Source organism: Epinephelus lanceolatus, chromosome 14 (assembly GCF_041903045.1).
Source record: "Epinephelus lanceolatus isolate andai-2023 chromosome 14, ASM4190304v1, whole genome shotgun sequence".
In the NCBI taxonomy this organism is placed as follows: domain Eukaryota; kingdom Metazoa; phylum Chordata; class Actinopteri; order Perciformes; family Serranidae; genus Epinephelus; species Epinephelus lanceolatus.
The window spans coordinates 15011212-15028914 of NC_135747.1; the positions used below are offsets into that span (position 1 = coordinate 15011212).

General features: G+C 41.3%; 1 protein-coding gene across 2 annotated transcripts; it reads right to left on the reverse strand.

Moving 5' to 3' along the window:
* Positions 1–421: 421 nt before the first annotated feature.
* LOC117251556 (ras-related protein Ral-B) lies at positions 422–17280 on the reverse strand. 2 transcript variants are annotated; one of them, XM_033617995.2, is made up of 6 exons: positions 17144–17271; positions 8172–8283; positions 5687–5891; positions 3162–3370; positions 2255–2432; positions 422–2144 (listed from the first exon to the last, which is right to left on the reverse strand). In XM_033617995.2, exons 3-6 carry the CDS (start codon positions 5798–5800, stop codon positions 2022–2024), a joined length of 624 nt encoding a protein of 207 aa, XP_033473886.1. In that variant the 5' UTR covers positions 5801–5891; positions 8172–8283; positions 17144–17271; the 3' UTR covers positions 422–2021. The 2 variants fall into 2 exon arrangements, with proteins under 2 accessions (XP_033473886.1, XP_033473885.1); XM_033617994.2 differs by lacking the exon at positions 8172–8283 and having other exon boundaries at positions 17144–17280.
* Between the last annotated feature and the right edge of the window lie 423 nt (positions 17281–17703).

Below are 17703 nucleotides of genomic sequence, written 5' to 3' on the forward strand. Positions count from 1 at the left end.
ATCACTGTCAAATTCGAGAAAAACAGGCCGTTGGCATTCTTTACTAGATGGCAGAGGAACAATCAATGCAAAGTGAGTAACTGCTGGGTTTTTTGACTAAACTGGGACACAGAATGCCCCAAAGGGAACAACAAATGACAACCATAACATTTTACTTCAGTGGGTAATGCCAGGGTAACTGTACAGTGTCCGTACAGTGAGTAGCAAGAGCAGATCCATTGCCTCCACCAGCCAGAGGAGGGCAATAAGCAGCCCTCACACTACTGGAGGGAGCCAATTCACTTTGAATTTAATTGGTTTCAAAATTCAATTAGATCAAATGTGTATCATCTCTTGCTATGGTTCTAATAAAAAAATTAAAATCAGGATTGCTCAGTGTGAACTTGTGACATATGAATATATTTAAAATAATGACTAGCACTTACAAAGAAAAAAAAAGGATTTATTCGTAAACACTCGCTGCAGAGACAAAAGCACACTCACAGCAGTAGGAAGTAAAAGAAGGGAGGACATGTTACAAAGAAAGGTTTAGGCAGTGGTAGAAACATCTTGTTCACTGAAGCACTTGATTAAACAACAGTTAAGAAGTTGGCGCCCTCACACAAGGTCCACTCACACAGACACATAAAAGTAGGTAGTACAATTTTCTGCACACTCACTCAGTTAATTAACATACATACTGTACATCCACAAACATAGTCTGATTTTTCTGTGATTTTGTTGGCACAAACTGTTTAAAAGTCTCCAGTGGGACTCCATTCAACATGAAGTCCACCTCTTAGGTATTGGCAATGTAGTGCATGTTATTAAGAAGACCAAAGAATGAAAAGAACATCAAAATTTTTAAGAGAAATAAGACGTTATTGATTATTATGACATTGTGGACCAGAAGCATGATGGCGTCCTGGATTGTCAACCCCTGTCTCACAGTACAGACTCCAATTTTCAACAATCATGTAAAACAGGAAGTATTCTGCACTGTGAGGAAGGTAGGAAGGGCCAGATTATATGAACATAACTAAAAAATACAAGTAATCACATTACAACCTTCTCTTTACAGCCTTAGAATATTTAACAAATGCTAAAATATCTACATGAAGCTCTGAGAGCTGAGTGATACAAATCCTCACCATAAATTTGGGTTTTTCTGTGATATACAGTCACCAAACATTTTATCTTGCAGTAGTCCTAAAAAACCTGCAAAGCATCCTTTGATTGATTTGCAGTAATCAAGTAAGGCCTGATAGCAGTGGAATGAAATTACCCTGTTTGGCAACACGTCCTCTGATTGCACTGATTCTTCTGTGGTCGGAAAATCACAAATCCTTGGAAGAACTAAAAGAAAAACCAGCAGCCTCAAGGGCTCAAAAATGAGAATATTTTTAAAAAGAAATTCCAGCCATTCCAAACGTGCTCTGAAATCGTAAAGATCAGAGTCTGGACAGATGAATGAATGAGGCCAACATCTTCAATAGACATGACATTAAGTGTCATCATAACTGATCACAAATAAGACAGACAGCAGCATTAGAGTTCCTGGTAAATTGATGAACATAGACTCAAGGGGTCTATACTAACATAGAGTAAGGATTATAAAGGTTAAGATTAAGAGTAGGTAAAGAAATTAAGAGCACTGTTTACTTGACAAAGACTCAACAATTCTGGTGTAAAACACACTGAACCTAAGTCAAAGGCAGTATAATCGCTGAGTTTAACAGTGGAGAAATGTCTTGAGCAGCAGAGTTAGTGTCAATGTCAATTTGGTCATTGGCTTACTGTGAGCCATCAGGAACTGCAGTCCGAGTCACAGTCACAACAGTGGTTATCTTCCAATGAAACAGCAACTCAGATTTTATTAATCAAAAACAAAAAAAAAAGAGGTTGAGATTGTTCTAATTACTAAACTAAAACCAGCTATTAAAAAAAGATCAAATTTCGTTTGAATGACAATGGCAAGGACGCTCTGCTTTGTTCCCCCAACTTAACAGCTGTACTGTGGGTTGTCAAGGTCCATGAAGTGTTCAAAGTAAACAGCATCTTTCTCTGAAGCTCTTCTTGTTCTTCTTGTTCTTTCCTTTTCCGTTTTTATCTTTGTTTTCGGACATTTTCTTGCCTCGAACTTCACGCATCAGGTCAAAAAACACCTGGGGAGAGAAAAACAATCATAACATGCAAACCTGACGTAGATAAATCGATATCCCAAATTTGAAATACATCAATTTATAATATGTGTGAATAATGTGTGTGGACTCACCTTATCAACGTTGGCTCTGGTTTTGGCTGATGTTTCGACGTACTGGACGCCCCACTCCTCGGCTTTCCCTCGGGCCTCGTCCACAGATACCTGCCTGCGCTCCTCCAGGTCCGACTTGTTCCCTACCAGCAGGAGAGGGATCTTGTCCTCTTCCGCCTTCACCCGCAAGATCTGCTCCCTGCCGGCACAGTTTGTGTATTGTTGGTATTTTTGCCACTTTTCCATATACATGTCTTTTGATTGTGATAAAATGTACAGTTCATTAAAAAACATTTTAAGAGCTGGGTGGCAAGATCAGTATAGATGCCATTCGGGGCATTTCGTTATTGATGGTGTTCCTTCAAAGAGCCTGGGCCATTTCCTAATTCAAATCATTAAGTGTGTCAAATAATGATTCCCGGACAGATGTAATGACAATCACTTTACTTCTGGTTTCTCAACATTTTGCAGGTGTACATGATTCTACAGTGCTGTTGACTGAAATCTGCACTGGAGCGTCAGCATTTTGTTCATGTTAAAGAGGGGCCCTCTAAATCCTATCCAAACCTTCCTGCTGCAACAAAATATAAAATTGCATAACACACTATAGAAAACCATCAAAGCGAATCTGTGCTGCAGGTTATCTTTTTCTAAATGCAGAGCTCCTAAACAATCTTCTTACCTGGATTTGCATTTTTAATCTAGGACATGGTACTGGCAGATACTCTTATGAAATTTCTTGGACTGGGATTGGAAGCAAAAAAATGCTTGTTTGTGGCCCTTGTCTAGTACAAATGAATTCTATAACAACAATATAACCAAACATTATATCAGCAACATGTACTGGTTGATATGTAATTATTGTAGTCTAAGCTCCCACAGGGTCTTTAGAATCCACACACAGACAGATGAAGGTAGGGTACAGTACCTGAACTCCACAGTAGCAGTGAAGGACTCATGCTCTGTGATGGAGAAGACCAGCAGGAAGCCCTCCCCGCTGCGAAAATAGTTGTCCCTGATGGCAGCGTAGTCCTCCTGGCCGGCTGTATCCAGAATGTCGATCTGGACCTCCTCCCCATCCAGAACCACCTTCTTCCTGTAGCTGTCTGCCTTGGTGGGCTCGTAGTCCTCCACAAACTGGGGACGAAGAGATACATTTCTTTGAAAAAGTTCAAGCATGAAAAATGCTACCAGTTATATTTAAATGTATAAAGAATCAGTAAAGCATGAGCAGTTATATGTAGACTGCTACACTGGTTAAATGGAAGCATTTCTGAGCCATCTAATGGACATCAGACATGACTGAAATACGCAGCTGAGATGCTGCTTGGTGGGAGAGCCAAACGTGATTGCTGTCACAGTACACAATGTATATGGTCGAGCAAGCAGTGGACTTAAGAAAAGTGTCTTTTTACAAGAATCCATGCTGACCTTTTAGTAGTTTTGTAGCAGCTCTGTGACGTAGGAGTCACTGTTGTTCCCTAAATTCATGTTCCTACTTCCATGTAACAGAAGCAGCTTTACAGTTTTCTGAACCATTTTGAATTGAACACTCATTGCATTTCTTTTAAGTTAAAAGCTTTCCATTGGTGAACCACTGAAAGAAAGACTTTAGAGGAAGTGCTGACAATGTCAACATGTTAAGCAAATAGGTGATATTGAGATTAGGACACTGGATACAAAATAAAAAAGTGAACTGGTTAGACAAAGAGGTGCTTCTGACCTGTGCTTACTGTTGAAACCCTACCTATCACGTGCCATAGTATTTTATAAATTGCAATAATATCTTTATAGGGTGCAATAGCATTTGGCACAATGTACAAATAGTAGCTACTGATATGTCACTTCTTTTTTATGTATATGGAAGATGTGTGTGTGTGTGTGTGTGTGTGTGTGTGTGTGTGGATGTGAGCCAGCATGCAAGTATGGAATGTTAATGTACTGTTTTTGAGTTGCAAAGCAAATTTTGTCGTACTGTGTGCAGTGACAATAAAGGCATTCTTCCTCTTCTCTATCTATGTGGTCACCTTGAACCCAAAGCAGTATTGAAGGAATACTTCATCCGACCCTGTGGACAAAAATGGTAGTGTTTTGCCGGAATGAAGCCTACATTTCCCATGAGCTCTAGCGCATATTGTCGTAAAGACGTTTACCTGGCTCGCGCATGTGTTTGTTTTGGGGATGAATGAAACAACAAGACAGGAAAACTTTGCCCCCGCTCCTATCGGGGATCCCAGCTCACCTCTGCCGCGCCCCAGCTCCACCTCTCTGGCGTAAGCACCACTGTCGCCGGGGTAAACGCAGCAGTCGGCTGGTAAGGCTGAAGGCCTGTTTGGCGAGCACTTCCACAGCTTCTTGGACTGAGTATGGAGCGGTGCCTTGCCTCTTTATTTCTCGGCACTCGCTGGACTCTGTCGACGCCTGGCTGGTACCTGTCGTCGGCCCGGATGAGGTGTTCTAGCCCCGCGACCCCTGCTCTCCTCGTCCCCGCTGGCGCGGGGTGAATCTGCGCAACCTGCGGCCTCTGTGTGTGGCTCCCCGGACAGCTAACGCCGCGGACCCGCCAGCTCCTGCCAGGATTGGGCTGGTAAATGCTAGATCACTAGCGAACAAAACATTTATCCTGAAGGATTTCCTGACTTCCGAGGATTGAATTTTCTCTGTGTGACTGAGACGTGGCTGACTGTTGGTGAGTCCAGTGCTTTCACAGAACTTTTACCCGATGATTGCTGCTATTTTAACTCCCCGCAGACATCGGGTCGAGGAGGAGGAATAGCGACTATTTATAAGAGTCACTATAAATGTAAACAGCTAGGTAAGATGACGTGTGCCGTCTTAGTGCCGTAAATCATTTCGTCCTGGAAGCGACCTGGGGCGGACCCGGACACAGTTTCCTAAAGGTATGGATATACACTATATAGAAATAGCTTATCTTCACACCGATGGTCTCATTTGCTGTTGTAGGTCACGCACAGACATCAGCAGAAACGAGAGACTTTTGCATATCCAGTTAAAAGTTCCTTGTAGCGGCTTTAACTGCTATGATTTAAAAGATGTCAGTACAAACAGTCTCATGCAAGGCTGTGAAGTAAGCATGGGCACATGCATGCATTTGAACTCTGCTCAAAAGGAGCTAATACACATGGGCACACTCAGGGCGCACTACTCGCAGGGGGAAGTGTTTTTTACTGTAACATTTTCGTGAAAATCCATGTGTTTGTAAAGTGCCGAGCATACAACTTGATAAATGAGACTTTGACATTACTGCATGAGTTGTGTGAAAGTTCGTAAATGGATGTTTTAGTTAAGTTTTGCTGTTGTTAATTCACCGTGGACACATACGAGAAAAACGTTTCTTCACAAATTCAACGTAACACAGTGAGTAATGGTAACAAATGGTCATTTTGCAGGTTACGTATTCTCATAATGTGTTCATGGGGTGTGTTAACTCACCTCGTCATACATAAACTGCAGAGTGAGAGCTGACTTCCCCACGCCTCCACTGCCCACCATTATCACCTTGTGCAGTGCCAGAGAGCTCTGGTTTTTACTTTTACTGGTAGCCATCACTGTATTCTTCTTTGTGTCTCTTTCACACACACATGCACACACACTCACACATACACTTCCTCTGCACTCTGACACTTTCTGACACAACCTGTGAATGACAAGTTGGAACATATCAATACCTACAGTCACAAACCTCCGTACAGAGAGAACACAAGTGTGTGGACAGATGACAGTAGTTACTTCACAGCTTTTCCTATGACAGTAACTTGCTGTGCCAAGGTGCTAGGCTTTGCTCCAACAAATCTTGAATCCTAACCCCCACCATTCCCATTAAAGTGCCAAATTGCCTACTCATGAATCCTGGAACTTTATAAAGTTCGCCATCAAAAGGTCATTGCAGCTGATCAGAAGTAATGAAGCTATCATTCTCCACTGCGAGACAGCATTTAGGGATGAATTAAAATAGGGCACCATGTGCTAGCCTCGTTTAAAAGACGGGAGATGTCATTGGCCATCTATCTGCACTATATGGGCCCTGCCCTCGGAAGGTGAAAGCTCAGAGTTAATTGCTTTCACTTGACTTCCATATCTTCTATCTCTGTCAGACACAACTTCGGAAAACTGACTACGTTGTAAATGTCTGCCTGCCATGTCTTAGCCTGCACAGTGTTTGGATTGAGAGGAAATGACTGTCTAAAGACTGCCACATGTGCACAGATTGATCAGTAGGCAAGTTAAAACAGTTAATCAATCTACAACTAGTAGATGTCAACTGGGTGGATATTTCCCGAACACTGCAAGTGCTATTTAAGTTGTTATATCTTTGACCGCAGGATCACATTTCTGTATGATAGGCCACTTGTGGGAAGAGGCCTTGTGCTCTTATTGCAGAGAAATGAAGAATTATAGCTCTATCAGCAGACATTACCATAAACAATGATTGGATATTGGCACAAATTTCAATACTGAGCATCCCTAGTTTGACTGTTATGGTACACTGCATTAAAACGGCCATAAACACAGCCACTAATGGCCTTTTTAATGATTGTTTAATCCTTCAGAGACATGGTCTGGCATTTTGCCTTTCATTGTAATGACCGATAGTTGTACGTGAATGACAGAAAATGACACAAAAGTGAAATCCTGTACGTCTGGATTATAGGATGCATCTTGGCCCACTGAGACAGTCTCCGGGAGTTCAACCAAATAGCCAATATCCTGTGTTCTTATGACACAGCAGAAGTCCAAGCCCATCACTTCCTGTGGTCTAGCCTCCTGACACAATTATACTGCTTTCTGTCTGATTACTACAAATGACATTCAGCATTCATAAGTTAACCCTTCTGCAAATACTGAACTCAGTTTTAGGTGTAAGCACACACTGTTATCTGGGGTCCACCCTTGACAATCCTGTTGAATAGGTCAACAGTAAGAAACCAGTGACCCAACGCCCAGCTATTTACTCACCTCACTACCAACTCTGAACAAATACACAGTTGAGCATCTGGTTGGTGATACTGTACATAGATGTCACATAAATACAAACAAATAGTAACTTAAGCAGAGAAGCCTTTGAGTTGTGACAGACACCCTGAGCTGGTATCCTGAAAGTCTGTCTGTCAGATGACTCAATACTGCTGCTGTCACATCATCACTTTTTCCTTTACCTCCTTTCTGCCTATCATTTTATCTCTATCTATAGAAAGAACAATATCTTCCCTCCTCTCAGGATGTCTCACTAATGGGAGCACTGAGCTGATTCATGGCATTATTCCCAACCTGCTCCTCCCTAACAGTAAACATTTCACTTCAGCTCATACAGAGAGATGAGCATGCACTGAGAGTTAACCAGACGAGGCTGAGGAGAAAAAACAATCCTGCTGATGGCAGGAAAAAAAACTCATACATCTTACTGTGGTGGTTTTTTGCATTTTTACATTAAGGTTTCATTAGAAATGTAGAGACAGTATCATAACCCTACAATAAACAAATAACTGGGCAATTGTGCATGTGAGCACTTGCTGCAACATTTTCTTGCACTGTCCACAAGCAAAAGGGAACATGTGGTTTGCATCAAATTAACCTACACTTTAGTATGCCAGCCATAGTGTGACGGCGGTGGATGCTGAGCATGTGGCACCATGGTTCCACTCTCCCTGACCAGGAAGCCTGACCTGTGCTCTTCCTGTCTTTGTTATCAGTAACCAGGCCAGTAAAAGGTCTCATAGGAAGGATATCCACACAGACATACACACACAATTACACACCTTCTGAAAGAACCTATGCCAAACTCAGCATTTACGCATAGGGGTCACTATCTAAATTATTCACTTGTAACCCACTTCCCTGTGCGCATGTGCACCTACAGATCATATCCCAATGCTATAAATAAAGCAATCACAGTTGATAATCTGAACGGGGAAAATACCTGCTTAGCACTAAAAGAGCGTAGTGCAACTTTTTCAAAGAAGTTCAGACCTCAGGGCAGGTGTTCCTCCATACTTCCACCAGATGCAGTTAACCATGTGGCACAGGGGGCACTGGCAAAAGAGGAATTAATATTTAGGCTTGACCCAGATATGTTACTGGAGTCTGCTTGGTGCTAGCCCTTTTAGGGGTTGTAGGGTTATGGAGAAGGAGGGGTACGGTCTAATAGACAACTCTGGTCGCTAAGCTCCTGAAATACAGATGACATCAGTGTCAGTGTGGGCTACAAGAATTCATCAGGAGTCCCTTTGGAGAATGGGTCAGTGTTCCCTTCCTGCTCATCTGAACACTCTGACATGAATGCTACAAGGTTTGCCAGGGCTCGCACAGACACTAATAAAAGCAAGCACATAGAGCCAAAGAATTCGTATTGATGCTATCAAGCCTGGCAAATCATCAATTTACCTAAAATAGAACATGACCATCAATCAGCCTTGCTCTTCTTTAGGTATGCTTGAGGATGATTAAGAGCTCAATAACCAACAATTTTATCACTTAATCGTGATTCTAATAACAATATGGTGACTGGTATTTGAACATATTCCTATTATATTCTCCAGTTCATGAATATGCCGCTCTCCTTCTTCGGGTATGGTCTGTCACTGAACTAGGGCTGCCCTCTGAAAGTCAAAGTTTGAATCATTATTTGGAGACCCCTCAGTCAACTGAGATTCTTCAGGGTGAGTAGTAGTTTTTTTTTGGTAAGTCAGTATGCAGTGTACTTACAGGGACATTTCAGTCCTCCATTCACACTGCTCTCCAGTTTAGGCATATGGGCGGACCCAGACCCAGGTTAAGTCTAAAGCCCCTTTACACTGCCTTTTCAAGGCGCGCCATAACAATGTCTGTAAAGCTGGCAGGATGGGATCATGGATGACATGTAATGTATGCAGCCCATTGCAGGAGATTTAAATAGTAGGTGATAGCAGTTAGCAGCTAACTCCAAAAGGCCGAATATGTCACCGAATTGGGAAACAAGATGCCGGAGCTCCTGATTATTGCTGAGTTACATAATTATTATTATTTATAAAGCACTGATGACGCATATCTTATGTCACACTAGAGGCAGGCACTGTTACATGTCACACCTGTCAAGCCTCTTTTGATTCCACTTCATTGGCATGCCATCTAAAAATCACACACTGGGAGCTGCATGATGTCACCTTTGGATGTTTCTGTGTAAAAATACAAAGGCGGCATGAAGGTGGGACTATGAAATGGCCCTACAGTGATCACCGTGTTAAAAGGGCTTCAGTAAGATCAAGGCAGCTGGCCGGAGAGAGAGGTTTTGCCCGGTCAGACTCCAAGATAACGGTATCTTCAGCATTCTGCCTAGACGTGATGAATTTACAGTTCACAGCAACATATTATGATAGCCTCTAACATTTGTTTGATGTCTAGAATTGGCAAAAAATGTTGCGACACATTTCTGAGCCATTGTTAGCATAGTTAGCATATATTGGCTCGGAAGGCTAACTTGGCTTTAGCTCACAGGACTAACTTGGCGTGTTTATCATATTACATGAACGTCACCCTGAACATAGGCTACCTGTCAAAACCTGTTCAACCTCCCAAACTATATGGGGAAAAAGTAGAAAATAGTCAAATTATTCATGTTAAACAGCCACATCCAATTTGACTAAAAAGAATTCTGAGTTGGGTACAGCCCAACACTGAACGCTCTCTCACATGTGCAGGTGCTAGGAGTTTAACTGGTACAAACAAACCAGGTGTGAACATAGTGATGTACAAATTTAATGTCATGTACTGAAATGTCTAGATAAAAGAAAGTGAAATTAAGTGTGTGTAAATTCAAGATATCTGTGCCTCAGTTTCAGAGAACCTGATGACTCGCTCTCTCTGCATTCCTGAGGTCACAGGGGTGAGGGGATTTCCTCTCCCCATCTGATGGAGAAAGCAGGGGCTTTACTGGCCCAATAACAACCCACAAGATCCCAAGGATCTGAGAGCGAGATTAGCTCAGTGTGGCTGTTTCTCTCATCATCAGTGGGCTAAATGAGTCAACCAAAACAATCTGAGGTGGCCTACAGTGGGTGCAGCTGAACTGAAACACAGTGATGTTGCACTGATGCTATGTGAATATACAACAGACGTTACAGGATGTGATGTCATTTGAGGGGGGAAAATAATGGTGAATTCCCACTCAAAAATGTTGATATTCATCATATTTTCAAAACATGTTTTTTTCTCAGACAGCACTGACTCTTGTTACATCTAAACAGATTCCTCCTTGATAGTTCTGCTGCCAGCAATACGCAACTCCCTTACTAATGAACAAGCTGCAAAACTCATGCTGTGTCTCGTCCAATTTTTACTGCTCCTACACTGAAAATGTTTTTCACTAGTACTTCAGCAAATGTGAAGTGGGGACTGAGCCCTTTGCTTCTGGACAGCTATCTATCTAACTAGTCATAATCACAGCTCACTGTGGGGAAAAACAATGAGTCACCTCAGTCATGAGGTTTGGGTAACACGCAGCAACTAGGATTCAGGATCCTAAAGTTTGTTTATCACGGAGCAACCAACGATGCACATTTTAACAGCAGATTACAGTGGAGGCATTGCACAAATGTGTTTAGTTAAGATACAGCAGTTATAACGGTCACTGCCGGTGGAGATCAGGAAATTATTTGGCCCAATTAAAAAGACGGTATACGACAGCAAAGAAGAAATTCTCAAAAAGCACCCCACAATGCATACTAACAACTCTTGGCCAGAGGAGTGCACAGAGGAGCCTTTGACGAAACCGGGCAGCAGGCCGGCCAGCGGGGAACTAAATCCTCTCTGTGGTGCAATCCTTCCTACTTCGGCAACACTAAGTGAGCTGCTTTTTCATACACACCTCTATTCTAAAATGGTTTTCCTTTTTCTCATTCATATCGACATTATCATGGAAGTGCAAATGTATAGTGAAGCCTCCCTCACTGATCCCATTCAGCTGCCAGAACAATGACTCAGACAAAACATCACACCATGTTGTGGTACTGTATATAGAGAGCAAATACATACATGATGACATTGTGATGCAAAAGCTGTTTTGGATCTAGCCTATAACACACAACAGATATCCTCTCTAACCTCCCTGCATCCGACCCTGATGATCTTATCCAAACACTCATGTCTTTCCCATTACTTATGCATTCCACTGGATTGGTTCAGGGTGGATAGAAAGAAGAGCGCAGATCTTGGCATGCATTCACTAACAAATCTATTCGTTCCTGCTGAGTAACTCCCAACAGCCCACTACTTATCTCCAACTTGCCTTATATTTTTTCATTTGCCTGACAGGAGACACAACAGGCTCAGTTACATACCACCTACACTATGCTAGAGGCCTGCGGTGCTATCATGGTTTACAATTTGAGGAGCTGTAAGCCATGACAGCAGCACAGAAAAAAAATCTACCAAAAATCCCCTAGTATTCCTCTCCCTCACAGCTCTGATGTGTTAATGGAGCATATGATGCTTGTAAACCTCGCCCCTTGGTGTTTTCTGTACCATGTCAACTTCACGCTGACATAAAGACTTCCATGCTGGAACCACAGAGCATACTGTAACCTATTAGCTATAGAAATGATGGCCATGTCTGCATGAGTATAGAGCACATTCAGAAGGCACATGTGTGTCAACAGATTGATTAGCAGTGGAGCAGAGTGGAGGAAAAAGAGGCTGAGTTAAGAGTGATGAGAGGGATCTCAAATCTCTCCACTCCACACATACCTCCGACTCAAGTCACATTGTGTTATCATACACTGCATGGCATACATGGCAAACCCAGTTCCTCAGGCTCTGAATATTAACACGCTTAAGTTGTGTTAGCATGTTATTGATATTGCCAAACAAGAAATGACAGGCTCATTAAAACTAAGGTTACTGCTCACCATTTTCTGAACCACACTATGTTTTAACACAGACAGACACAAACACGTAGAACAATGGATAGAGGACTCAAATTGACCGAACTCAGCACAGTTCTTGTACTCTCATGGTGTATTTGCTATGGCATAAAATAGTTGTGGCTCTGAACATACTGATTTATTGGTGACCACATTTAAGAACAGCAAAACTATATCAAAACATCCCTTTGCCAAAGCTTACACAACTTGTGCACTTTCCAACTCTCTCAGTTGTACGCTCAATACTTCTCAAACACACATATACTTTCACTAAAATGTTATGATGTAAAACACTTCTGCCTACGAGAAGCTCGCCCTGGGCATGCCTGAGCACGCACGTTCACATGAGCTCTGCTTGAGCAGAGTTTAAATGCACGCACGTGCCCCAGCACGCTACTTTCCTGTGCAAGAGACTGTTTGTACTGACATTGTTTGGAGTCTGGTTTCAAAGGGAGCATAGATAAGTTTCACTTTCAGTTCAGTTTTAAATAGTGAAGATTTAGCAAAAATGCACGTGTTTGGGAAGTACTGGGCATACATCCGGATGAGTGAGATTTGGATTATACTGCACATGCTGCATGCAAGTTTGTGAACGGATGTTTTAATGTAGTTTTACTGTTGTTTAACAAGGTCCCCAATCAATCAATCAATCAATCAATCAATCAATCAATCAATATGTTTGCCCTAACTTCTTGGAGGCATGTAACGAAAACAACTACTTGATTTACAAATGGTCATTTTGTGGGTCGAGTAGTTCTTTATAAACGCCCCATACAAAGCCTCTGCAACAACCTAACTAAGGCAAACAGGGCCCTGAATGCCAGCAGTGGGTTAAGGGCAGTGGGTGTATCAAAAAAGTTGAATTATCATGGTGCTCTGCAAACAAATATCTGCATTACTTGTTCCTCTTTCTTGTAAGAAACAGGATGTAATGCTTTTCATAATTGGTCCCTCATAAACATAACAATCACATCTACTGCATGTATGCCAGTCTGTCATATTGGTTGCCTTAGGGGGAAGAAAAATCACTTTACCCATAAAATAATTATTTCCCCTGTAAGAGGGAAAGAAAACAAAATTGTCTGATTCACATAAAAAGAAGTTGAGAATTACTTGCAAAAGCATATTGTACATTTTATCAAACATTCATAGCCCAAAGACAATAGGATTTAATCCTTCCTGTCTTTTATTTATTTATTTTTACTTAAATAAACAAGAGAGGCAAAATAATTCTCCTATGTACCTGTCTAGCAAGAAGTGCTTTAGATCAAATATTTTGACAGATGAGTGTCAGGATTGTTGTCAACAGCTCCCTGCATATTCTGCAATGGCCACATGGGTAAAAAAAATTAAAATCCTCAGGCATGGGAAGCATAGTAATTACCTACATTCAAACAAAATATATGAACCTCCCTTCTTCCCAGCTGACAGAGAGCAGACAATTGATGGCGCCTAGGTATGCACTTATCTACATTACTATCTCCTGCACATAATCACTCACTTTCCAAGTCCAGTAAAAAAACGAAAAAAACCTGACACCAATCTTTCTGCCCTTTACCTCTACTTCCACTGCCAACATCATTAGCAGATGGTTTTCTGACTCCTGTGCTACTACACACCAAGAACCAGGTCATTCAGGCACCTCATCAGAAAATGAAAACCTGAGCAGAAAAGCAGATGGGGCTCTTTGATATGAGCCAACAAGGTTAGGTCCAAAATCGGGTAAATCAAGTCTTGCAGAAAATGCTCATCGTAGTCTGATAAGTTGCAGTAATAGGGAGGGAACCGAGGGCTGAGCATTGGGACGAAACATTCAAGCGAAGAAGAGCACGTTTGGAGCGATAGGGATAAAGATCCAGACAATCCTGACAGAGAAAGAGGAGGAATGCAAAGCCGGCTCAGCCTCATTCACAAGACCTTTCTCCACCCCTGATGTCATTTGCTCGCAATGGGTCTACAACTATGCAGAAATCTATCTGTGCCAGAGTACAACCACAATCCAGCTGCGTTGTTGCTAGAATTAAGCAGATGCAATGCTGGTCAATGCTGATCAAGACTCTGTGCTATTTAATTAGTTTGAATTTCACTGGGGAGTTTTCACTCCCGGTGATAGTCTTAAGTGTTGTTTCCAGCATTTTCCTGAAAAGTCTGAAACAGCATTTTCTACAGTAAGTAATTATTTGCTATGGTGGGGAAAAAAATAAAAGCCTGTACTAGGTAATCAGAAAAAATATCAGCCAACCATAGATCCAAAACAAACCCCTCTGCATCAGATTTGAAAACATCGAGGATACTAGTTGAGTGCTACAAGACTGCAAAACAATTCCTGTATTGGTTTCCCCCAGCCTGCTGTGATTGTGCTGAGATCAGCAATGTGCCCATGAGTTGTTTACGAGGGTTGACTGCCTGTCATTCCAGACTTGTTAACTGTGATAATAAGTGACACCTGCTGACTGGCTGACTTGAACTTAACTCACGGGTTTAACCTTCAACAAACTTAACCTGGGGATACACAAGAGGGGATTTCAGGCTATGAATTGTGGGAGACCACACACACGAAACAGCTATTTTCACTGACTGAAGCATGATCTCACTCAACCTGCCGTTATCCTCCAAGGCTTATGACCAGATGCTAATTGTGTGTACAGTGTTATGACCTTCTGGGCTGAGCATGGTTTGCACCATTTGCAGAGCAAACTCACAAAGAACACTGTGGTCTCATGCATTACATTGGATAATGTTTGTTTGCTGTGTGTCATCAGCAGGCCATGTTTTTTAAGCAGTGGCCCTCATGTATACGTCGTGGTGAGTAATGTTATGAATCCAACGACCTGCAGTGGGTCTTGGATGCAGTAATAGTGCTCAGCTCTCATTTGATATTGAGGATGTACTCTGAGATTCAATGTTTACCTCAAATTCCACCACAAAACACTATTATTAATTCAGACGTGTCTAGAGGCCCCGAGCGAATCAGCGGTTCAACAGTGAATCTTTACAAACCTAAGAAAACAATAAGAGAATAATCAAGAAGCAATCCACAGACACATAAGACATATTTAGCTTGTCATTTTAATATACTGCAGTTTCACTATATATTTCATTTTCATGTATTACTCGGAATTTGAATTAGTTATTTTTTGTAAGAATGACCCATGAGCATTGGAAGACACCAGATTGGCAATGATTCAGCTGTAGATGACGATGAGTCTTCTTTAAGTTTATTTCAACCCTTTATTCAGGACATTTATATTGTATTTTTTTTTTATTCTATAAACAAGTGATTGCCTTGTGCCACATTAGTCAAAACTAATGTCTCAGGACTGTGAAATCTGTCAACAACAAACAGGCTTTGCTTATGGATAATATTGCCTTAGGGGTGTAGCCGTCAGATAAAAGCCAACAAGCACCGAGTGAGTGATCGATTATTCTTTCCCCTGCACGTATTGAGTAAATAACAGGACTAATCTGGAGTGGAGCACATCCCTAATGCACACCACCAAATCCTGTATTTATAAAGTAAAGCAGACAATGGTGAAAGCATGATAAATCAGCTTGTTTAAGTGTTTTTTTAGGTTGTTTAAACTAGGCCTTAATTACCCGTGAGACAGGAGGATCTGGATGATGAATTATATTTGTCATTTTCCCCGATACCAAAAAAAAGAGTATTATTAATGAGATGGAATAAGTGTGTTGCTTTGCCAAAACTACCCCCAATCCTCTCACACCTGTCTGCAAACAAAAAAGGCTGATAAGAGTCAAAAATGTTACACCATAAGCAAAGTGTAGCATCAGTAAACACAACAGTCAGTGTTCAACACCAAAACCACATCTTTATCCACCACCATATAGTGTATATATGTTTTAAAAAATCATCTGCTTACACTTAAATAAGTTCGTTATGCCTTAAAAAACTATACTGCTTTCACCTTTTTGTATTTTGACACACATTTCCTAGCTGCCCTAACAGGAGTAAGGGCACAGGGATCAGCAGAGGTCCTCCTTACCTGGGTTACAATAGGTTCACTAGACAATAAGAGATTTACGTCTCTAATTCCCTTTAGTACATTGTCCATAGAGGAGATATCATGTGGAAACACCTGCATTAGACCTCACATAATTAACTAACACATGTCAAACTAGTGTGGTGGAAAACTACTGTCACAGTTTTTGCTGACAGTTAGGATTATAAGCACGTTAGCCGAAGAAAGCATGGGCCAGCCTGGGTGTGTCATCTCCTCACAGGGGAAAACTTTCCAGCACAACCCTGCTGGCGTAATTCTCAACGGAAATATAGATGAAGACAGCTAATTTTAACAATGAGCTAACGTTAATGAAGCATATTAGCTCCACGTAACCACCGGCAACACCTATATTATAACATTATGTGCCTAACGGTAACTTAGCGCTAGCATAACGTGTAAAGTTTCTAACAGCTTTATAAGCTAACGCTAACGTTAGTGTCTAACGACAGCTGACCATCATCACAAAGCTCATAAACATGGACTTTCGTAATACGACTACCGTATTTGCTAAACAAGCAGCACCACAACGTTAGTGAAAAGAATGCAAATACATTAAAAATCATTTGCTCTTATCATTTCTAAAAAAGAAAGCAAATTCAACACAAATGAAAGCTAATGTTGACCATACCAGTAACGTTAACCCTAAACAACAATAACTGGTAACGCTAGCTAACCGACACATAACTTACCAGCGCTTATTAATGTTACATCTAATGTTAGCGTTGTACCAGTTTCACATAGTCACACATGAAACGCAAACTACGACACCAAAGCAGACATTTAAATTAGTTAGTTCAACCTAAGAAGAATTAGGGGTTCTTTGAACGCATCTTTACGTTAAGCGGCCAGCCCTCGGGGTCCACTGGTCGCTCGTCCTTCCTTAAAACAGGTGTGGTACTTTGTTACTCTCTAACGGCCGTGTACATAAAAACACACAGTTATTACACTCTAATAACAAAATGTTGAAGCCTTACCAAAGCAGGATTTGTATTTCTGCCGTCGGTTGATGTTATCTTGATGACTGCATTAATGGTGCATTTCGGGACATTGGTTCTCCAAAAGCAAACCGCTCCTGCAACAAAAGCCCCACCTTCCGGATGTGAAAACTCCAGATGACAGGATGTAACGTCACGCACTCTGTCGCTGTTTATTTGGATTTTCAGTCAGAGGTATCTCTGTTTCAGTGAAATCAGTCACGTAAGACAAGGTTGGTCATCGCCGACCCGCTTTGTAGAACAACTAACTCACGTTAAACGAAAAATAATCTTAAATAAATTACTAAATAGATTCCACTAAACCACATACAGGTACAAATGTGTTTTGTTTTAGCTCTTAACCACTTTTAAACACAAATTAAGTATCCTTAATAAGTTTGCCGACCTTTTTATTTTATTTTTAATAGTTTCATTTTTTCACATACGGTTTCAGGCAGCCATTGCCCAATACAACTCTGGAACAAAATAATGTTTATAATGATGGATAACAAACATGATACACAGCTACACCCACATTATTGTATTTTGTTTTATTTAAT